Source organism: Coregonus lavaretus (genome assembly GCF_964263955.1).
Source record: "Coregonus lavaretus genome assembly, chromosome: 29".
In the NCBI taxonomy this organism is placed as follows: Eukaryota; Metazoa; Chordata; class Actinopteri; order Salmoniformes; family Salmonidae; genus Coregonus; species Coregonus lavaretus.
In genome coordinates this window covers 36,395,918-36,420,548 of record NC_140016.1, presented here as the reverse complement: position 1 = coordinate 36,420,548, position 24,631 = coordinate 36,395,918, and the positions used below count along the sequence as shown (strand labels likewise).

The 24,631-nt window shown below is 43.9% G+C and overlaps 1 protein-coding gene across 1 annotated transcript in view; it reads right to left on the bottom strand.

Moving 5' to 3' along the window:
- Positions 1-2,870: 2,870 nt before the first annotated feature.
- glra4a (glycine receptor, alpha 4a) overlaps positions 2,871-24,631 on the bottom strand; it is a gene marked incomplete at both ends in the record, with an annotated part of 76,469 nt that continues 54,708 nt past the window's right edge. The window contains 4 exons of the mRNA XM_084146642.1: positions 2,871-3,158; positions 9,705-9,854; positions 10,837-11,051; positions 11,434-11,571. Coding sequence (XP_084002768.1) covers positions 2,871-3,158; positions 9,705-9,854; positions 10,837-11,051; positions 11,434-11,571 — 791 coding nt within the window. The remainder of the gene's footprint in view (positions 3,159-9,704; positions 9,855-10,836; positions 11,052-11,433; positions 11,572-24,631) is intronic.

Below are 24,631 nucleotides of genomic sequence, written 5' to 3'. Positions count from 1 at the left end.
AGGCAAAGTTGTACAATTTAATTAAAAAGTGGCGTCACTTTTCTATTTTACACTTGCTTAATGGAATTTGGCCCACCGTTGGTGTACACTAATTGAAAATAATGGAAGACTATAACAGAAAGCAATTGTCTATGATGTTGTAAATCTGTTAGGAAATTTCCTGACTGTGTGTTTTGAAAGTCAGACTTGAATCTTCGGTGTATTACGGCTCTGCATTTCTCTATTGTAAGCAATTTTTATCTCCCGCCAACAATAGATTTAGGGACAGAGGAGCAAAAGCAATCGCAATTTCCTGGCAGAATATCAATTTATTCAAATGTTAGACAAAAAGAAATAATGTGCTGTGCAATCGACGAACAACTCTGTTTATATACAGTTTATACATTTGTGTATATACAGTTCAAGTTGGAAGTTTACATACACTTAGGTTGGAGTCATTAAAACTATTTTTCAACCACTCCACACAATTCTTGTTAACAAACTATAGTTTTGGCAAGTCGGTTAGGACATCTACTTATCTAGTTATTTTTCCAACAATTTTTTACAGACAGATTGTTTCACTTATAATTCACTGTATCACAATTCCAGTGGGTCAGAAGTTTACATACACTAAGTTGACTGTGCCTTTAAACAGCTTGGAAAATTCCAGAAAATGATGTCATGGCTTTAGAAACTTCTGATAGGCTAATTTACATCATTTGAGTCAATTGGAGGTGTACCTGTGGATGTATTTCAAGGCCTACCTTCAAACTCAGTGCCTCTTTGCTTGACATCAGCCAGACTACGGTTTCCAACTGCACATGGGGACAAAGATCGTACTTTTTGGAGAAATGTCCTCTAGTCTGATGAAACAAAAATAGAACTGTTTGGCCATAATGACCATTGTTATGTTTGGAGGAAAAAGGGGGAAGGCTTGCAAGCCGAAGAACACCATCCCAACCGTGAAGCACAGGGGTGGTAGCATCATGCTGTGGGGGTGCTTTGCTGCAGGAGGGACTGGTGCACTTCACAAAATAGATGGCATCATGAGGAAGGAATATTATGTGGATATATTGAAGCAACTTCTCAAGACATCAGTCAGGAAGTTAAAGCTTGGTCGCAAATGGGTCTTCCAAATGGACAAAGACTCCAAGCATACTTCCAAAGTTGTGGAAAATAGCATGGCTTAAGAACAACAAAGATTTTCCCATGATGTCAAGCAAAGAGGCACTGAGTTTGAAGGTAGGCCTTGAAATACATCTACAGGTACACCTCCAATTGACTCAAATTATGTCAATTAGCCTATCAGAAGCTTCTAAAGCCATGACATCATTTTCTGGAATTTTCCAAGCTGTTTAAAGGCACCGTCAACTTCTGTGAATTATAAGTGAAACAATCTGTCTGTAAACAATTGTTGGAAAAATTACTTGTGTCATGCACAAAGTAGATGTCCTAATCGACTTGCCAAAACTATAGTTTGTTAACAAGAAATTTGTGGAGTGGTTTAAAAACTAGTTTTAATGACTCCAACCTAAGTGTATGTAAACTTCCGACTTCAACTGCATATATCTATATATGCACACACATTTACAATGCTTTCGGAAAGTATTCAGACCCCTTAACCTTTTCCACATTTTGTTACGTAACAGCCTTATTCTAAAAGGGATTCAATCATTGTTTTTACCCATCAATCTACAAACAATACCCCCTAATAACAAAGTGAAAACAGGTTTTTAGAATTGTTTGCAAATGTATTTAAAAAACAGAAATACCTTATTTACATAACTATTCAGACCCTTTGCTATGAGACTCGAAATTGAGCTCAGCTGCATCCTGTTTCCAATGATCATCCTTGAGATGATTCTACATCTTAATTTGATTCCACCTGTGGTAAATTCAATTGATTGGACATGATTTGGAAAGGCACACACCTGTCTATATAAGGTCCCACTCGAGGCTGTAATCGCTGCCAAAGGTGCTTCAGCAAAGTACTGAGTAAAGGATCTGAATACTTACGTAAATGTGATATTTCAGTTTTTTATTTTAATCTGTTTTTACTTTGTCATTATAGGGTATTGTGTGTAGATTGATTAGGGAAAAAAACTATTTAATCAACTTTAGAATAAGGCTGTCACATAATAAAATGTGGAAAAAGTCAAGGGGTCTGAATACTTTCCGAATGCACTGTATATAATCTCTTGTCTAAAACAACATATCATGATCACCTCATTAAAATACAGAAATAGACCCCAATCCCTCCCTCACACCCCATTTGTTTGGCAATGTAAAGTTGTAGAAAAGCCTCTTTTCTTCTTTATTTTTTATTTTTTACATTCATTCAAAGATGCGTTGAGTGGTAAAATTCAAGTCAGCATTATCCATCCAGCCATGACTAATATTCCCTTGTGGTATCTGCCTTTAGCCATAGTTCAGAGTTCAGGCAGAAGTTGAAAGACTAGCATTATTATGTCTCTGTTGTAATCCAGTCAAAACAAGATGATTAAGATAAAAGAGAATGCAATAACAAACAGCACTCTACCACCAGTTTAAATTCACATCTTCACTTTTTCATTTCATACACACTTTCTCTCTCTCTCTCTCTCTCTCTCTCTCTCTCTCTCTCTCTCTCTCTCTCTCTCTCTCTCTCTCTCTCTCTCTCTCTCTCTCTCTCTCTGTCTCTGTCTCTGTCTCTCTCTCTCTCTCACTGAGATCCTGAAGACGCACCTGAGCACAGAGTTTTTAGCATTAATGGCATCTGTTACGAAGCATACGCCTCTGAAACACTTTTAATGTAGATCTGATAGGCAGTTTCGGTTGAAAGAAGAAAAAAAACTAACAGAAATGTAGCATGTAACATTTGGGAGGTCATGGGGAGTAGAGCAGAGAGCGTATTACAAATTTGCATGGATGTCCTCGTGTCGCAGCACTTTGTAGGTAATCCAGTAGAAAATGTTGAAGAAGAGGAAGCTCAGAGGGAAGACTGCTCGGGATATCGTGTCGATGCGCTTGGCCCGGTCCACAAAGCGCTTGCGGACCGCCTCGCCATCGTATACGGTGGACACCGGCGGGGCGAAGATTGTGGCCCCCTCCACAGCCGTTCCGTCTTTGGTCTGCAGGCAGTGACCCAGTCCGTAGCCGCGGAAGTAAAACCCACGGCTGTCTCTCACCAGTTCTTCTTCCTGGGGAATGAAGCAAAAAGAAAGCACAGATTGGCTTCTCACTGTCTACTGGCATTAACTCATATTTCTTCACAGTGGGTAATTCTCAGATGCAGGCGTTTGGGGTGTAACGTAGCAAAAGGGCAACAGGGTGAGGGTATTACTTACTCAACTTAAATTGAAAAACACCAAGCATGCCTGGACTTAAAGAGCAACTGCCCCTAAAAAACAACTTCTCATTTAGAAAACAGTTGTTGCATTGATATTAGTCATAACCATTTATTCTACTGTCAAAGTTTACTACAAAGTGTAAATAGGATAATTTTGGTCATAACTCAAACTGAGTTTTGTGAGACATCACATCCTAAATGAAGTTTGGGTTTGTTTCAATCCTGCCCACATGCCAACAGCTTGTCAGCTACACACGACCCAATCGCAGTGGTGGAAAAAGTACGCAATTGTCATACTTGAGTAAAAGTAAAGATACATTAATAGAAAATGGCTCAAGTAAAAGTCAAAGTCACCCAGTAAAATACTACTTGAGTAAAAGTCTAAAAGTATTTGGTTTTAAATATACTTAAGTATCAAAAGTCAAAGTCAAAGTATAACTCATTTCAAATTCCTTATATTGAGCAAACCAGACGGCACCATTTTCCAGTTTTTATTTATTTAAGGATAGCCAGGTGCACACTCCAACGCTCAGACATAATTTACAATCGAAGCTTTTGTGTTTAGTTAGTCCGCCAGATCAGAGGCAGTAGGGATGACCAGGGATGTTCTCTTGATAAGTGTGTGAATTGGACAATTTTCCTGTCAAAATGTAACAAGTACTTTTGGGTGTCAGGGAAAATGTATGGAGTAAAAAGTACATCATTTTCTTTAGGAATGTAGTGAAGTAAAAGTAAAAGTTGGCAAAAATAGAAATAGTAAAGTAAAGTACAGATACCCCAGAAAACTACTTAAGTAGCACTTTAAAGTATTTTTACTTAAGTACTTTACAACACTGCCCAATCGTAATGCCCGTGGTCAATTTGGGTTGACTTTGGATGTCCCTGTGGGGCTTGTTAGGGACCATTGGTAAATTACAATGTCATTTGTTAAAATAAAATGTCATTAAACAGATACTCTTATCCAGAGTGACTTACAGTTAGTGCACTCATCTTAAGATAGCTAGGTGAGGCAACCACATATTACAGTCGTAGTAAGAAGAGTTTTGACTGGGCTGAGCGGGAGATGAGTGGATGCGAGCTTCGACTGGAAGTCAGTGGAATGTGCGGAGGAGTGGGGTGACATGAGAGAACTTGGGAAGGTTGAACACCAGGTGGGCTGCTGCGTTCTGGATAAATCGCAGGGTTTGATGGCACAAGCGGGGAGCCCAGCCAACAGAGAGTTGCAGTAGTCCAGACGGGAGATGACAAGTGCCTGGATTAGGACCTGTGCCGCTTCCTGTGTGATGTAATGTTGTACTCTACGGATGTTGTAGATCATGAACCTGAGTTGTCAACCGTGATGGAGAGGTCTTGGAGCGGGCAGGCCTTACCCTGAAGGAAGAGGAGGTTTGTCTTGTTGAGGTTAAGCTACATGGGACAATATGTAAAAATTGGCTCCAAATTTCAATGACTAAAAAACCTCAAACCAACTATAAATAGTATAAATTACTATATACAAATATTGAAAGCATTTAATGAGAAAACTAAAAGGTGTGCAACATGAAAATATTGTCTCATTTACATTGTGTAATTTATTGACGGTCCCTAACTAGCCCCGGAGATAGGCTATCCAAAGTCAAACCAATTTGCCACGGTCGCACATCAGCAGGCTGAAGCTAATTGGCAAAATAATTTGGCTAACTCTTCCCACACAAAAGAGACATCCACATCAAACCACACCCTGAAACCAACACCTGTTTCAATTCAGTCGTTGCTGCTAGCGTTTCTTAATGAACCAAATCTAAAACGAGGCCAAATCAGGAAGTGCAGTCGGGCATTAAGGGGAGAGCTATTTCCAGTGTTGTGTAATTTTGCCTCGTGTCATGGATGATTTGTGAGAGATGGTGTTTAATCAATCCAGCGGCCTAAGTTCAAGTTTGTTCAATCATCTGTCTTTCCGGAGTCTCTACACAGAGGGAGGGCAGCGGGAGAGGAACAGCATCATTAGCGCGAATGGGACATTTTACCGAAGTAAAAAAATTAACCTCCATTTCTCTTTGTAGGCAAAGGACTTTTTTATCTAAACTTCTGAAATAATAGACCTCTCAAGGTGCCGGTGTGAAAAGTCAGGGTCCCGACAAAAACTCACAATGGGCATTACCAATGATGGATGGCGGGCACTCTTTTTCCATGCAGAGTGAGATGCCATATTCCCTCTCTTTGTGGAGAATATTAATAGACATGTAGCTTAACGTTGACAGTCCTCTCACACCTTGAGAGATGCGCTTTGGCAGGGGAAAGTGGAGATGTGGGATCTAAATTGGGTGATTAGTAGTCTGTGTAAAGGCAGTGAGTGAATTGACCCTCCCGGGTGTGTCCCTTGGCAGGTCTTTGGGACCATCTCATTGCTGCACAGAATTGGCAGAGAATAGTAACATACGGACACCATTTCCTACTTTCCACACCCTTTCCACCATAGCTACTGTGGTAGCTGTACATTGGGTCTACAGTAAGTGTGCATGATACGTCTAGTGGTCTATCTGGAAGCTCTAAACTCTTAAATGGCTTTAGTGAAGGGCAGTTGGCAATATGCCCCCCATTTAAAGCCCAACTTCAGCTCTACTCTAAGTTCCTTTCTTCAATTACGATAATTGGCTTTCCTCTCTGACATGCCTGCCTTGTTCCTTGGCTGTGAGTGAAATTTTAGAAACAAACCGTTTATCTGTTGCCCAATGACAAATTACACCTTCAATAGTTGTAGCTCTTCTTTCACTAAGTTATCTCCTCTACTTCCAGCTAAACTATACAGTGCATCATCTGCTTAGGTCTAATGATGTATTTTGCCAAAGATAATAGGTACTCATCCTCGCTGGCCTGTGTTCATGGCCCCAGTCAGGTAGCTTCGGTACACACTTTGTGATTTGTTGGAGAGCAGTGCTGTTCTCACCACTGTGATCATCACCATGCAGTGTCCTGACTCTGCTGAGCAGGGGCGGACAAGGACCAGAAATCAGCCCAGCCCTGGGCCGGTCCATTTTGGGCCTGTGTCTATTTAGTGGGACAGTAGTCAATTAGCCAAATTATCATTCTGCGTTATGGGCAGTCCGTTTCTGCTGCAGAGTGTAAACTGAGTGTCTGTAGAAATGTTTGTGTTAAAATGGATTGGCATTTCTGTTGGCTTTTACCCAACTGCTAGAAATTCACACCAATGTTTTACATTATCGACTTTGACTTGGGGGGGAAGAGCCAAGGTAGAGCAGCAAGTAGTTGCCAACACTTAGAAATCAAACAGCTACAGTGCCTTCAGAAAGTATTCACACCCCTTGACTTTTTCCACGTTTTGTTGTTACAGCCTGAATTTAAAATGTATTACATTTAGATTTTTGGGGTCACTGGCCTACACACAATACCCCATAATATCAAAATGGAATTATGTTTTTCGATATGTTTGCAAATTAATTCGAAATGAAAAGCTGAAATGTCTTCAGTCAATAAGTATTCAACCCATTTGCTATGGCAAGCCTACAGGAGTAAACATTTACTTAACAAGTCACATAATAAGTTGCATGGACTCACTCCGTGTGCAATAATAGTTTTTAACATTCTTTTTTTATGACTACCTCATTTCTGTACCCCACACATACAATTGTCTGTAAGGTCCCTCAGGCGAGCAGTGAATTTCAACCACAGATTCAACCACAAAGACCAGGGAGGTTTTCCAATGCATCACAAAGAAGGGCACCTATTAGTAGATGCATAAAAAAAACAGACATTGAATATCCCTTTTGATCATGGTGAAGTTATTAATACACTTTGGATGGTTTATCAATAAACCCAGTCACAACAACGATACAGGAGTCCTTCCTAACTCAGTTGCATGTAATCGTTAAGGACTGGGGAATTTTTCAGTATTAAAAAGAAATGGAATGGAGTTAAGCACAGGGAAAATCCTAGAGGAAAATCTGGTTCAGTCTGCTTTCCACCAGACACTGGGAGATTAATTCACTTTTCAGCAAGACAATAATCTAAAACACAAGGCCAAATCTACACTGGAGTTGCTTATCAAGAAGAAAGTGAATGTTCCTGTTACAGTTTTGACTTAAATCTACTTGGATATCTATGGCAAGACCTGAAAATGGTTGTCTAGCAATGATCAACAACCAATTTGACAGAGCTTGAATAATTTTGAAAAGAGTAATGGGCAAATGTTGCACAATCCAGGTGTGGAAAGCTCTTAGAGACTTACCCAGAAAGACTGACAGCTGTAATCGCTGCCAAAGGTGCTTCTAGAAAGTATTGACTCAGGGGTGTGAATACTTATGTAAATGAGACATTTCTGTATTTAATTTTCAGTAAATTTGCTAAAATTAGTTTTCACTATGTCATTGGGTGAGAAAAAAAATCAATTTAATCCATTTTGAATTCAGGCTGTAACACAACAATATGTGTAATAAGTGAAGGGGTATGAATACTTTCTGAAGGCATATTTTTTACTCAACAAAAAAGATCCCCAAGTACTAAGCGATCAACACATGCCAACACCCTCAGAGCAGAGGATGTCCTGAAAAAGAAAAGTGCTTTCTTGAGAAGACAGGGAAGGTGAAACACATCCCCCCCCCCCCCCCCCCCCCCCCCACCCCCCCCATTGGAGAGAACACACCTGGAGCCGATGACACAGAAAGATATCAGATGGAAGACATTCGGTTTCGGGGGTCAATGGTGACAACAGATTCAGTTTGAGTGGACAGAGGTGACGGAACATTCACTTTGGGGTCAGAGGTGATACAGGGGTCAGTTTTACCCTGGCACAGGCGCTGCAGTGCTGACTCAGGTTTCCGTGGTAGCTGGTGCTGATAGTGTTGTTGCCAGGCAGGTCGTTTACTTTCCTCAGTGACTCTACACTCCCCGGTTGATTGGCCAAGGCCATGGCCTCCGTAGGGAAAGGAACAATACACAGATTGGAAAAATGTCATTTGAAACCATGCTATTCTCTCTTTTAATACCAATCAGAAATTAGCTGCACGTTGGATTGTGTACTTTTTTTCTCAGCTTTTGTCTATAATACACGGCTACTGAAAGAATTATGTGCTCAGCTACTGCAAAACTTAATTCCTGAGAAATGCTAATCTGCTTTTTGCTGAGTGCAGGAAATGTTATCTGCTTCATTCCAAATTCAGCAAAAGTACAGTACTTGCTTTGAGCCAAAAATAGATAAAAGATGTGGACATAAAATATATCAAACATGGTGGTGCGGAACTAAAAGGAAAACAAGCTATGCCATTTAGCCTTTAAATCAGAGAAGCACTCAAGGAAAAAGTTAAAAGTACGATACATCATCCACGGCAGTAACCAAGGGAATTACTATAGCTCAGGAGGCTGAGGAAAATATCCTTGAGGAACTAGAGTAAGTTGGCTTTGCAAAAACTGCAATATAACTCATTTTCTTACACAGTAGATATAAAGTAGTTGTATTTCCTGTGTGATGTAAGCTGTAGTGTATACAGTAGACGTACATGGGAGCTTGGGGGTCAGGGTCTGACTGCCCTCTGTTGTTTTTCAAAGCCAAGCTGAAGACCATGGAGGTACAGTAGGTATTGATCAACCCTGGTCAGTCAGTGATGGTAGCTAGGTGTGCTCCACCAGCCCAAGGCCACGCATCAATACCACCCTAGATAGATAATTCAGAAGCCAAATGCCTCGATGGGAGTAATTGCCCTACTGATGTGGAGAGGAGTTACTTCTTGCGCTCATGGAGAACCATTTCACTCCTTTTATTGTATTTGGGTCCAGTAGACAGACCACTAAATCTGTGGGATTTGTCTGCCCTGGACAGTGGGAGCTTTACTACAAGTCTGGGAAAATAGCCCAGCCATTTTGGGCCACCGTTTTCATGCGTTTTTTCAGATTCTGTTGTCTCTGCTCTTGAGAGTCAATTTTCTTTTTCGCTAAAGGGTCTCCCATCTGGTAATTTGCGCTCAGTAGCACCACCGCTCTCCATTCTCTACACGTGGGTACATGGTGGATTGGTTTGTTTGGCTGGATAGTAATACTTCAGATCAGCAATATTCTACTCCTCCTAAGCTCTTGTTCAGCCATAAAACCCCTTATATTACTCTCCCAGAGTTCCAGTGATGCGAGGCTGAAGGACAGGTTTAGCCTGTGTTACCGAGCAGGTTAATGGTGTGACGAGGGGATCAGGGAGCACATGGACATCTGTGCAGGTCAGTGTTCACCATGGAAATGATCTGAGCCTGAAACAAGCTGATCTTTCTCATGTAAAGTGACGGCCAGCTGTAGCGTGTTGCCGTTGTCAGTCTCTGAATATACAGCGGCGCACAATAACAAGGTCTGTAAATCAGTGTGGTAGAAAGTGACAGGTCTGTGTGTGTCCAGTGTGTGTCTGGTGATTTACACTCACTATTCTTTGCCGCCGCCGCTTCTTCCTCAGCCTGATAAACTCCTTGTGTTGCCGCGAGACAAAGTTGACTGCCGCGTACTCGAGCAGCGCGGCGAACACGAACAGCAGGCACACGGCCATCCAGATGTCAATGGCCTTCACGTAGGACACCTTGCGGGGAGGGGCACACAAGGTCACCGGGTCATCAATAGCGAATCAATGGAGGCGTTGGTTGGCATAATTAGGGGGAAATGGCGTAATGACACTGCCCTAAACAGGCAGACTATATTTTAGTCATTTAGCAGACGCTCTTATCCAGAGCGACTTACAGTTAGTGCATACATTTTTTTATATTTGTCGTACTGGTCCCCTGTGGGAATCAAACCCACAACCTTGGCGCAGCTCTACCAACTGAGCTACATGGGACTAGTGAGACTAATAAGCCATGTCCTCAGAATGGCCCAACATTTTAATGGGAGTCAATAAGATGCAGGCAGATGCATCAGATGCACATAGACTCATGCATCAGCCATGAGAGAGGTCACAGTAAGACACAGGGAATGTCAACTCTGCTCTGTTCATGAACACGCTAAGGTCAAAACATGTCAAACTCAAGTTTGTAATTCCAGTTCCAGTTCACTCCATAGTAATAGTTTGCCAGCTACCTGTCTAGACATGGCCTAGCTACTGTATCTATCTATATTGGCTTTTCCAGTCTAACGAACCTAGAGGCCTAGCATGTGAGGCAGCAGCTACTTATCCAGTTAAGGTACATTCACATGTGCGTCGTGCCAATCATTGCAGATGCTAGAAGTAATTGGTTATGTACTGGACCATTACATTGCATTCTGTTGATCTGGCAGGTGACAATAACCAGGTGCCAGTCTACTAAAGTGACATCTGAAATAGCCAATCAGCATTGGGAGAGGAGTCATTTGATTAAATAGAAACAATTTGAAACATTCTGATACATACCCACCAATGCTACCAGTTCGTACAAGCTTTGAGTTGACAGTGATGCTTCATGTGAATAGTGTTTACACGCCTTGCAAAATTGCTAGCTCTTACTATACTCGCTATCCATCATCCCACTTACTTGCCTTACTTTTTAACACTACATCCCATGTGTTGGTAGAGCCTTATCTATGCTCACCTTGGGTAGAGAGGCCCGGGACCCAGAGCTCTGGGTGGTCATGGTGAGCACGGTGGTGATGCCCAGGCCCACTCTAGCCGGGGCAGCATCCATGTTGATCCAGAAGGAGACCCAGGACAGGATGACGATGAGCAGGCTAGGGATGTACATCTGGATCAGGTAGTAGCCCATCTGTCTCTCCAGGTGGAACTTAACCTCGATGCAGGTGAATTTACCTGCCACCATAACCGATAGAATTGGCAAGTACTTATGTCAGTCTTTTGGCAAATTCAGTAGAATTTATGTGGTTTAAGAGTGTAGGTTGGAAAAGTTGCCACTGGTCCATGGAGTTCAGATCATATGTTGAGAAGGAAGTTGCTGCCACTCCATTGAGCACTTAATTTGCTTTTTTCTCATGTACATTTATCAATGCAGCATCCAGCACTTTTAATCATTCTGCAGAAAGCACCGTCTTTCTCATCAAGTTATGCTCTGAACTCTTTTCTTAAACTTGGATTCAATCCCCGAACCCCAAAGCTCCATATTGCCATTTATGTTCTTTTCAGAAAAACAATGATAACAATGTGCTCTTCCACTGAAGTTCCACCAAGGTCCCACCTGTGTTGTAGTGCTTGGTACAGTAGCCCAAATCCTGCTCATCTTTCAGCACAAACTGTGGGAGCGTAAGATCATCAGCCACCTGCACGGGGTTCTCGACCAACCACTCGAAGATTAGATCATTCATGGTATACCCAACTACAGAGAGAGAAAGAGATAAGATTAGAGTGGGAGAGACACAGGAGGGAGGGTGAAAGAGAAAGAGAGAGCGAGAGAGGGGGGAGAGAAGATGAGAAACTGAGAGAGAGGTACAAAGGGAAAGATATGGAGAGAGGGATAGAGTTGAGAAAGGGAGAGACAGGGAGGGTTGGAGAGTGAAAGACAGGTGTGAAGGAAAAGAGGGTGGTGGATGGTGAGGGAGAGAGTGAGTGGTGGGGAGTAAACAGGGTGACATCCTTCAGTCCAGCTGCCATTCCCATCTCCCTCCCGCCTGTTTATCATGATAAAAGTCATATGCCAAAGTGGCAGACCGGTGGCTTGAAGGTCGAACATGAAGGGTGAACGTGAGGTGCATGCTTTCCCAACAGCGGGAGCTGATGGCTTAATGGATGCAGGGTTGGCCTTGCATTCGCTTATACGTGTTTACGTCGCCAAAGACCCGCAAAGCCTGTCAGCTGTTTAAGCAAACATACATCACAGTAGACAAAGCAGCCATTCGTGACCACTGAAGACTAGATTGTAATTACTTTGAGCACACACATACAGTGGGGGAAAAAAGTATTTAGTCAGCCACCAATTGTGCAAGTTCTCCCACTTAAAAAGATGAGAGAGGCCTGTAATTTTCATCATAGGTACACGTACACTATGATAGACAAAATGAGATTTTTTTTCTCCAGAAAATCACATTGTAGGATTTTTTATGAATTTATTTGCAAATTATGGTGGAAAATAAGTATTTGGTCACCTACAAACAAGCAAGATTTCTGGCTCTCACAGACCTGTAACTTCTTCTTTAAGAGGCTCCTCTGTCCTCCACTAGTTACCTGTATTAATGGCACCTGTTTGAACTTGTTATCAGTATAAAATACACCTGTCCACAACCTCAAACAGTCACACTCCAAACACCACTATGGCCAAGACCAAAGAGCTGTCAAAGGACACCAGAAACAAAATTGTAGACCTGCACCAGGCTGGGAAGACTGAATCTGCAATAGGTAAGCAGCTTGGTTTGAAGAAATCAACTGTGGGAGCAATTATTAGGAAATGGAAGACATACAAGACCACTGATAATCTCCCTCGATCTGGGGCTCCACGCAAGATCTCACCCCGTGGGGTCAAAATGATCACAAGAACGGTGAGCAAAAATCCCAGAACCACACGGGGGGACCTAGTGAATGACCTGCAGAGAGCTGGGACCAAAGTAACAAAGCCTACCATCAGTAACACACTACGCCGCCAGGGACTCAAATCCTGCAGTGCCAGACGTGTCCCCCTGCTTAAGCCAGTACATGTCCAGGCCCGTCTGAAGTTTGTTAGAGTGCATTTGGATGATCCAGAAGAGGATTGGGAGAATGTCATATGGTCAGATGAAACCAAAATAGAACTTTTTGGTAAAAACTCAACTCGTCGTGTTTGGAGGACAAAGAATTATGAGTTGCATCCAAAGAACACCATACCTACTGTGAAGCATGGGGGTGGAAACATCATGCTTTGGGGCTGTTTTTCTGCAAAGGGACCAGGACGACTGATCCGTGTAATGGAAAGAATGAATGGGGCCATGTATCGTGAGATTTTGAGTGAAAACCTGCTTCCATCAGCAAGGGCATTGAAGATGAAACGTGGCTGGGTCTTTCAGCATGACAATGATCCCAAACACACCGCCCGGGCAACGAAGGAGTGGCTTTGTAAGAAGCATTTCAAGGTCCTGGAGTGGCCTAGCCAGTCTCCAGATCTCAACCCCATAGAAAATCTTTAGAGGGAGTTGAAAGTCCGTGTTGCCAAGCGACAGCCCCAAAACATCACTGCTCTAGAGGAGATCTGCATGGAGGAATGGGCCAAAATACCAGCAACAGTGTGTGAAAACCTTGTGAAGACTTACAGAAAACGTTTGACCTGTGTCATTGCCAACAAAGGGTATATAACAAAGTATTGAGAAACTTTTGTTATTGACCAAATACTTATTTTCCACCATAATTTGCAAATAAATTCATTAAAAATCCTACAATGTGATTTTCTGGATTTTTTTTCCTCATTTTGTCTGTCATAGTTGACGTATACCTATGATGAAAATTACAGGCCTCTCTCATCTTTTTAAGTGGGAGAACTTGCACAATTGGTGGCTGACTAAATACTTTTTTTCCCCACTGTACATACAGTTGAAGTCGGAAGTTTACATACACTTAGGTTGGAGTCATTAAAACTAGTTTTTCAACCACTCCATACATTTCTTGTTAACAAACTATAGTTTTGACAAGTCGGTTAGGACATATATTTTGTGCAACAATTGTTTACAGACAGATTATTTCACTTATAATTCACTGTATCACAATTCCAGTGGGTCAGAAGTTTACATACACTAAGTTGACTGTGCCTTTAAACAGCTTGGAAAATTCCAAAAAATGATGTCATGGCTTTAGAAGCTTCTGACAGGCTAATTGACATAATTTGAGTCAATTGGAGGTGTACCTGTGGATGTATTTCAAGGCCTACCTTCAAACTCAGTGCCTCTTTGCTTGACATCATGGGAAAATGAAAATAAATCAGCCAAGACCTCAGAAAATAAAATTTGTAGACCTCCACAAGTCTGGTTCATCCTTGGGAGCAATTTCCAAACGCCTGAAGGTACCACGTTCATCTGTACATACAATAGTACGCAAGTATAAACACCATGGGACCACGCAGCCGTCATACCGCTCAGGAAGGAAATGCGTTCTGTCTCCTAGAGATGAACATACTTTGGTGCGAAAAGTGCAAATCAATCCCAGAACAACAGCAAAGGACCTTGTGAAGATGCTGGAGGAAACAGGTACAAAAGTATCTATATCCACAGTAAAACGAGTCCTATATCGGCATAACCTGAAAGGCCGCTCAGCAAGGAAGAAGCCACTGCTCCAAAACCACCATAAAAAAGCCAGACTACGGTTTGCAACTGCACATGGGGACAAAGGTCTTACTTTTTGGAGAAATGTCCTCTGGTCTGATGAAACAAAAATAGAATTGTTTGGCCACAATGACCATCGTTATGTTTGGAGGAAAAAGGGGGTATGCTTGCAAGCCGAAGAACACCATCCCAACCGTGAAGCACGGGGGTGGCAGTATCATGCTGTGGGGGTGCTTTGCTGCAGGAGGGACTGGTGCACTTCACAAAATAGATGGCATCATGAGGAAGGAAAATTAAGTGGAAATATTGAAGCAACATCTCAAGACATCAGTCAGGAAGTTAAAGCTTGGTCGCAAATGGGTCTTCCAAATGGACAATGACCCCAAGCATACTTCCAAAGTTGTGGCAAAATGGCTTAAGGACAGCAAAGGCAAGGTATTGGAGTGGCCATCACAAAGCCCTGACCTCAATCCTATAGAAAATGTGTGGGCAGAACTGAAAAAGAATGTGTTCGAGCAAGGAGGCCTACAAACCTGACTCAGTTACACCAGCTCTGTCAGAAGGAATGGTCCAAAATTCACCCAACTTATTGTGGGAAGCTTGTGGAAGGCTACCCAAAACGTTTGACCCAAGTTAAACAATTTAAAGGCAATGCTACCAAATACTAATTGAGTGTATGTAAACTTCTGACCCACTGGGAATGTGATTAAATAAATAAAAGCTGAAATAAATCATTCTCTCTACTATTATTCTGACATTTCACATTCTTAACATAAAGTGGTGATCCTAACTGACCTAAGACAGGGAATTTTTACTAGGATTAAATGTCAGGAATTGTGAACAACTGAGTTTAAATGTATTTGGCTAAGGTGTATGTAAACGTCCGACTTCAACTGTATGTAGGGCCCCATAAAACGGATTTCAACAATATAAAAAAAAATGTATTGAACTTATTAGTAGGAAATGCATTAATCTGACCAAGTGAATCATAAAACATGAACAAAATGAATCAGTGATTTGTATTTTCAGGCATCTTTCTTAAACGGCACAGGAATGCCTCTGTGCCTAAGTGTGCAGTGCGTGCGTATGTCTACACTTTGTGTAGCTGTTAGCGATGATGCTAATGATAACCTTCTTCTGGTAGAGATGGATAGGCTTTACCAAAAACCTTGTCAATTAAATGTTATCTACAAAGTAGCCTATGCCTACCTTGCAGAATGACATCATGATTATTTACATCAATCCAGTGGCCATTTGTTTTGCAAACTCCTCAATCACATAAGCGCTACAGCAACAACTTGCACAGGGCTGCAGTGGAGCGGGTCGAGAGATTGAAGTTCCTCGGTGTCCAAATCACTAAGAACTTAAAATGTCCACACACACGCGCACAGTTGTGAAGAAGGCGCGACAGCGCCTCTTCCCCCTAAGGAGGTTGAAAAGGTTTGGCATGGGGCCCTCAAATCCTCAAAAAGTTCTACAACTGTACCATTGAGAGCATCGTGACTGGCTGCATCACTGCTTGGTATGGCAATAGCACCGCTCTCAATCGCATGGTGCTACAGAGGGTGGTGCAGACAGCCCAGTACATCAATGGGGCTGAGCTCCCTGCCATCCAGAACCTCTATATCAGGCGGCTTGAAAGGAATTCCTGGAATATCGTTAAAGATTCCAACCACCCAAGTCATAGACTGTTCTCTCTGCTTCCGCACGGCAAGCGTTTCCGGTACCTCTCGTGGCATGAAAAATTATTTTCAATGTAAATATTCGAACAAAAGCGATCAAAGTTAATTTGAGTTACCTCTTCGTTTATTATCCTGCCCCCACAAAAAAAACTGAACGTTAAAAAGTAGAGTTTCAACCCGGCTTTATAGTTTGCGCAACATTGTAATCTATGTTTGAAACCAACGCATGGCCGTGGCCATGTGAGAAGCGCGGCAATATCTCTCACATAACTAGAATGAGATTAACTTTGTATTTGTATTTATTAAGGATCCCCATTAGCTGCTGCCAAGGCAGCAGCTACTCTTCCTGGGGTCGAGCAATATTAAGACAGTTACAGTGCATTCGGAAAGTATTCAGACTTCAGGGCAGTTAGAGGGACATAAATTAGGTTACTTACATTGTGTCTTCCAAAGCCCCTGGGATAATGTACATTTGCTGAAGCATTATGGCAACTCAGCGACACAATGGTAGGGATTAATTGAGCTGGGTTTGGGTCATTGATAAGTCATTGTCTCAACACAGCCTTATAATGCTGTGAAAGGATCCAGGAACCCAAATGATTTGGGTGGTGGTTTCCAGAAGGTATCAAAATTGCCAATAAATGTTACACCCACAGAGCTGCAATAGTCTCATAGACAGTTATGGAGGGCTAAAAGTCTGCTGAACCGTTCAATGCCACGATTTAGGGGGGGCACAAGGCCAGATATTATGGGGCGTTTGTTGGTTACAAGCAGAGACCCAATCAGTTCTTTCAAATCCATCTTCAGCTGTTCTGAGCTGCCCTTCATAATGTCATTGAATCCCACATGAACTATGATCGACTCAATTTCCTGATGCAGGTTTAAAATGTTTGGGAGCAGCTTATTGATGTCCTGTACTCATGCTCCTTGATAGCACAAATTATTTGCTCCAGGGACTGAGACATGTCTCACCATTGAACTGCCCAATACAACGGCTGGAGAAGGGGATGGAGATATCCGCTCATTCCTACCCCTCACACAATTCGTTGAACATTTCACGGGCTCACGATCTCTCTTCCTCTCTGCTCTGATAAACATGAGCCTACAACTCTCATCTCTCCAGCGTTGTACTTCATCATTTATTTCCTTATAGAATTGCGTGAGTGGTTCTGAAGGAACTGCAGCACCCCTGATAAATTGAAATAAAATAGTTATAGAAGTTATACAATCACTGCTGTCTGTTCAGAAATAAATGAAATCATTCAGAATAGCCTGCTACACAATGAGAAGGCCTATAATTTAGCCACAGAGGATCAATAGCTACTTAAAAAATAGCCTAGCTGTGGATTGTAGCCCAATAACAAGGAATAGCCTACAGTCGGGAACGTGCGGCAAATCTGTCAGTGAAAAAACAGCATGCAGACAAACAGGTATTTTGCATAATTTCAAATACAATCGAGGGAAAACACATGTTGGAAAGCAAATGGCTCCTGCTGAAAAGAGAAGACTCTATACTGTAGGCTACCAAAATATTTGATAAACTTCCAAATATTGTTTTAAAAGTAAAACAAGAGAGAGATAGGCTTTTGGCCCGAGCGCATCGGCCATCACCAGCGAGTGAGCTGCGCATCATTGGGTGAGTCAGTGAAACTTGAAAGCATTTTTAGGACTATCATTTCCTCCTCATATTGTTACCTACAATATGTGTCTCCACACACCTAAGCCTAGGGCATTGATGGATTCAAGAAAAGGTTGTTTTTATTGATCTCAGATGCTCTGTTTGTCAGTGTCAAAGTAGCCTGCCAGTTCGATCAATTGTGCGGTATTAAAAAAGATTCGGCCAAAGTCTCCAGTCATTTAAAATGACGTAGAATTGCATGAAATGTGTTTATAAAAGGCCAAACATTTTCCGGACCCTAGGCTACTAAAGATGTTCCCCAACTTTTGTAAGTGCCTCTACTCTACTGCTCTATGCCACTACGCAAATGCGATGATATGCATGCAATGCTTTATTATAAAAGTGATTTTTTTTCTCATGCAATCGGTTACCTCAAAACTCCCCAGGTCACCCCCCTCTGGCGCTCACTTTTTGTTACTGCACCTCCCGATTGACAAATTAAGCATTGCATAAGACTGCTAAGTAGCGAACTAAATAGCTAACAAAATGGCTACATGAAGCTTACCTTTTCCATTTTATTCTTATTTTTGCACTGTCTCTATGCACACTCACAGGGCCCTACACACTACGTATACTGATACGCCAACACACATAAAAACACTCACTCCATCATTTGCTCACACACACATAATATGCACATACATTTATACTGACTCTACACACACCCACTCACATACAATCATCAAATACGTCGCTGCTACTCTGTTTATCATATATCCTGATGCCTAGTCACCTTACCCCTATACATACAGTGGGGGAAAAAAAGTATTTAGTCAGTCACCAATTGTGCAAGTTCTCCCACTTAAAAAGATGAGAGAGGCCTGTAATTTTCATCATAGGTACACGTCAACTATATGACGGACAGAATGAGAAAAAAATATCCAGAAAATCACATTGTAGGATTTTTAATGAATTTATTTGCAAATTATGGTGGAAAATAAAGTATTTGGTCAATAACAAAAGTTTCTCAATACTTTGTTATATACCCTTTGTTGGCAATGACACAGGTCAAATGTTTTCTGTAAGTCTTCACAAGGTTTTCACACACTGTTGCTGGTATTTTGGCCCATTCCTCCATGCAGATCTCCTCTAGAGCAGTGATGTTTTGGGGCTGTCGCTGGGCAACACGGACTTTCAACTCCCTCCAAAGATTTTCTATGGGGTTGAGATCTGGAGACTGGCTAGGCCACTCCAGGACCTTGAAATGCTTCTTACGAAGCCACTCCTTCGTTGCCCGGGCGGTGTGTTTGGGATCATTGTCATGCTGAAAGACCCAGCCACGTTTCATCTTCAATGCCCTTGCTGATGGAAGGAGGTTTTCACTCAAAATCTCACGATACATGGCCCCATTCATTCTTTCCTTTACACGGATCAGTCGTCCTTGTCCCTTTGCAGAAAAATAGCCCCAAAGCATGATGTTTCCACCCCCATGCTTCACAGTAGGTATGGTGTTCTTTGGATGCAACTCAGCATTCTTTGTCCTCCAAACACGACGAGTTGAGTTTTTACCAAAAAGTTCTATTTTGGTTTCATCTGACCATATGACATTCTCCCAATCCTCTTCTGGATCATCCAAATGCACTCTAGCAAACTTCAGACGGGCCTGGACATGTACTGGCTTAAGCAGGGGGACACGTCTGGCACTGCAGGATTTGAGTCCCTGGATTTTTTTTTCTCAATTTGTCTGTCATAGTTGACGTGTACCTATGATGAAAATTACAGGCCTCTCTCATCTTTTTAAGTGGGAGAACTTGCACAATTGGTGGCTGACTAAATACTTTTTCCCCCACTGTATCTACCTCTATCGATCCAGTATCCCTGCACATTGTAAATATGGTACTGGAACTGACCCTGTATATCGTATGCTTACTTACTTTATCATGTTCTTCTTATTTCTTATTTTTATATCTCGTGTGTTTTTGTTCTACCTTGTTATTTTTTATATTACATTGTTATTGATTTCTGCATTGCTGGGGTTAGAGCTTGCAAGAAAAGCATTTCACTGTGACGTTCTGGCTCCGGGACTCTTAGTTGTGAGCCAGGGTTGTCGTTTTCTGTTGGGTGTATTTCTATGTGGGATCTAGTTGTTTCATTTCTAGGTTTGGGTTTTATGTTGATTAGTCATATGACTCCCAATCGGAGGTAACGAGTGTCAGCTGTCGGCTCGTTATCTCTGATTGGGAGCCATATTTATTCTGTATGTTTTCTTGTGGGCATTGTGGGTTATTGTTCCGTGTTTCAGTCGTTGTACTGTGGACTTCACGAGTCGTCTTTTGTTTTGTATTTCGGTGCTTTTTCCAATTAAAGTCATGTTCGTTCAACGCGCTGCGCTTTGGTCTCCTTCACTCCTAGACGATCGTGACAGAATAACCCACCAAGAAAAGACCAAGCAGCGCGTCCAGGAGCAAAGGGTCTGGACATGGATGGAACTGTTGGACGGTAAAGGGTCCTGGACTTGGGAGGAGATCCTGGATGGTATGGATCGCCGACCATGGAACGAGACGGTGGAGAGGCGACGGCGAGAGGAGCAACGGCATCGGCAGGGCCATCGTCGGAAGGACGGGAGGCAACCCCAAAAAGTTTTTGGGGGGGGGCACATGGCTTGGGCGACTGAGCAGCAGGAGGCTGCCACAAGGCAGATTCAGAAGGCTACCAGGTTAAGGGGGCTGACGGAGGCAGAGAAGGGACGGATTCAGGAGGCTACCAGGTTAAGGGGGCGACTGGGAAAGGCAGGGAAGGAAGGTGTAGAGGCACGGCGAGAGGTACTGGGGTGTGTAACCAGTCCGGTCCGGCCCGTTCCTAATCCCGAGGTACAGCCAGTAGTGTGTGTCCCCAGTACGGTACGGCCTGTTCCGGCCCCTCGCACTAAGTGTACGGTGCGCGTCGCCAGCCCAGCCCGGCCTGTTCCTGAGCCTCATACGAAGCCTACGGTGCGCGTCGCCAGCCCAGCCCGGCCTGTTCCGGCCACTCGCACCAGGGATACGGTGCGCGTCGCCAGCCCAGCCCGGCCTGTTCCTACTCCACGCACCAGGGATACGGTGCGCTTCGCCAGCCCGGCCCGGCCTGTTCCGGCCACTCGCACCAGGGATACGGTGCGCGTCGCCAGCCCAGCCCGGCCTGTTCCTACTCCACGCACCAGGGATACGGTGCGCTTCGCCAGCCCGGCCCGGCCTGTTCCGGCCTCTCGCACCAGGGATACGGTGCGCGTCGCCAGCCCAGCCCGGCCTGTTCCTGCTCTCCGCACTAGGCCTTATGTGCGTCCCCAGGGTCCAGCATGCCCTGTTGCTGCTCCCCGCACTAGGCCTTATGTGCGTCCCCAGGGCCAAGCATGCCCTGTTGCTGCTTCCCGCACTAGCCCTGAGATGCGTGTCCTCAGCCCGGTACCTCCAGTTCCGGCACCACGCACCAGGCCTACGGTGCGCCTCAGACGGCCAGAGTCTGCCGTCTGCCCAACGCCGTCTGAACTGCCCGTCTGCCCAACGCCGTCTGAACTGCCCGTCTGCCCAACGCCGTCTGAACTGCCCGTCTGCCCAACGCCGTCTGAACTGCCCGTCTGCCCAACGGCGCCTGAACTGCCCGTCTGCCCAACGCCGTCTGAACTGCCCGTCTGCCCAACGCCGTCTGAACTGTCCGTCTGCCCAACGCCGTCTGAACTGCCCGTCTGTACTGAGCCTGCAAAGCCGCCCGTCTGCCATGAGCCTTCAGAGCCGTCCGCCAGACCGGAGCCGCTAGAGCTCTCCGCCAGACAGGATCAGCCAGAGCCTTCCGCCAGACAGGATCAGCCAGAGCCTTCCGCCAGACAGGATCAGCCAGAGCCTTCCGCCAGACAGGATCAGCCAGAGCCTTCCGCCAGACAGGATCAGCCAGAGCCTTCCGCCAGACAGGATCAGCCAGTGCCTTCCGCCAGACAGGAGCAGCCAGAGCCTTCCGTCAGACCGGATCAGCCAGAGCCTTCCGCCAGACAGGAGCAGCCAGAGCCTTCCGCCAGACGGGATCAGCCAGAGCCTTCCGCCAGCCATGAGTGGCCAGATCCGTCAGCCAGCCATGAGCAGCCAGATCCGTCAGCCAGCCATGAGCAGCCAGATCCGTCAGCCAGCCATGAGCCGTCCAGCCAGGATCCGCCAGAGCCGTCCAGCCAGGATCCGCCAGAGCCGTCCAGCCAGGATCCGCCAGAGCCAGCCAGCCAGGATCCGCCATTTAGTCAGGTGCTGCCCCTTAGTCCAGTGCTGCCCCTTAGTCCAGTGCTGCCCCTTAGTCCGGTGCTGTCCCTTAGCCTGGTGCTGCCTCTTAGTCCGGTGCTGCCCATTAATCCAGGTGGGTTTAAGTGGAGGGTGGTCATTGGGAGGAGGTTAAGAAGGCGGGTAGTAACTATAGTGGGGTGGTGGTCAAGCCCGGAGCTGGAACCGCCTCCGGGGAGCAACACCCACCCAGCCCTCCCCTGTTGTGAGGCGCGGTCGCAGTCCGCGCCTTTAGGGGGGGGTACTGTGACGTTCTGGCTCCGGGACTCTTAGTTGTGAGCCAGGGTTGTCGTTTTCTGTTGGGTGTATTTCTATGTGGGATCTAGTTGTTTCATTTCTAGGTTTGGGTTTTATGTTGATTAGTCATATGACTCCCAATCGGAGGTAACGAGTGTCAGCTGTCGGCTCGTTATCTCTGATTGGGAGCCATATTTATTCTGTATGTTTTCTTGTGGGCATTGTGGGTTATTGTTCCGTGTTTCAGTCGTTGTACTGTGGACTTCACGAGTCGTCTTTTGTTTTGTATTTCGGTGCTTTTTCCAATTAAAGTCATGTTCGTTCAACGCGCTGCGCTTTGGTATCCTTCACTCCTAGACGATCGTGACATTCACTGTACTTGTGCATGTGACATTAAAACTTGAAACTGAAACTGAAACATTAAAGGGTAACTTCACCCAAAAACATTTTTTTCAAATTTTCCCAGACCTAAAAAATAGTCTCCTGATGTGGATTAAACATTGTTGTGGACTTAGAACATCCAATTCTGTTGTTTTTCTATTTTAAAAAGTGTGATTTTGAGAGTGAAAACCTGAAAACAATGGGGAAAACAAAACAGAGAAAATTGAATTTGGGAAAAAACCAAACAGAATCAGCCTAAAAATTTAACTGATTTTATAGGGCCCTACATATGCGTACACACAAATATGCATACACATAATATGCATGGGTACACGCGCACACACACACACCTCAACCCTGTCTATCCTCCCACACCTTTTGAAGGCTCTATTTCCCCTCACAGGGGTCTGATTACCGGACCATTAAAAATGCACGGAGCATGCATTAATGCCGTGCAATACTTGACACATCTGAATAATACTACTGATGTCTGTCTGGGCCCTTGGGGCCTGAGTAACAAAGACATAAATTATTCAAGACGTTATCACCTGATCCTTACCAGCAGCCTGAAAACAACATGACCACTAAAATACAATTATCTTGCTCCTGAAGAGTTCTGAGTCATTCACATATCCTTCCCTAACAAGCAAGGAGAATACCAACGTCTTCATAAAGGTGACGAAATGTTATCTTTTCGTTCCCAGTTATACACTAATAGGAGTCAAACATCAAATTAATATATTCAAAGTGTGTGGTCAAAGTGGAATTTATGAGGTGCATTGTCTGGATGTATTTGACGAGGTGACCTAGCTGAGGATACCAACGTTTTTATGGCCTTGTCCCTGTAAAAAAACACATTTGAATTGGTCAAGCTTCAGATCTACTGTCTAACTCTGTCCTGTTGATTTACACTTTATACATCTACTTACTGACTTAAGGATACCAAATTGGGTCACAAGAACACATGATGGTTTTAAAGGTTGTTTGAAGTAGGATATAGCTACAGTGCAGACTATTTATATAAACTAGAGCTCAAGGCATCAAGATTAAGGCTGTCAAACAGCACTGGTCTGGACTTCCATTCTCAGAATGATCAGCCCCCGAAGATATCCCTCTCTCTTTTCCCTCCTTGCTCTCATCATCAATGTGGCAGCGTTGGCAGTTGGCACAGCGCATTATAGTTAAACTTGCAACTGTCCTCGTCATGTCCTCCCCAGGCAGCCAAGGTGATCACACCCTGGGCAGTGTACTAACACTTGTCAAAACAGAGCTGGCTGTCCCCTTTAGTGACACGAAGAGGAGGGCTTCCTTTAATCAAAAAATTATTAGTACCCCTGTAATGGCCCTGTCAGGTAGTAAACTTGCTGGCTGGCATGCTTTCCACTGTTGGCCAAGATTTTTCTCCTCACCTGCTCTCCACACTTTAGGAGGGTAGATTTAATTGCAGACAACAAGAGGACAAGTGGTAAACATTTAGGGGGGAAAGTGATCAAAGTCTTTGCCATCTCTGAAGGTCTGAGAGGAACAGTGGTAGAGTTACTCTGTAGGGCAATGCTGAGAATAGTGAACCTAATAATACATCTGCATGTTGATTCACACAATTATATTTATCAATCTTTTACCATATTTGGCATTGAAATATGGGTATACACTCCAAGCAAGTCCCTAAACATCTTCAATTGAAACAGAGAGGTATAAGGCAATAAACATACTAACACACAACTTGACTTATCATTAATTTCAAATGCTTGCTGCTGGATCTCCCAGCAAGAAATCTGTTGTCTCCTGAGCCAGTTTTGCTCCCATTTGGTTCTCCTCTTGCTAGTTATTTTGTCTGGCCTGGCAGAGATGGAATTAAGCCACCTCCGGGTGCCAGGGGTGGGTCATATAATAAAAGGGGACACAAAATGAAAGTTTCATTATTGATATCCTCGGAATTGGA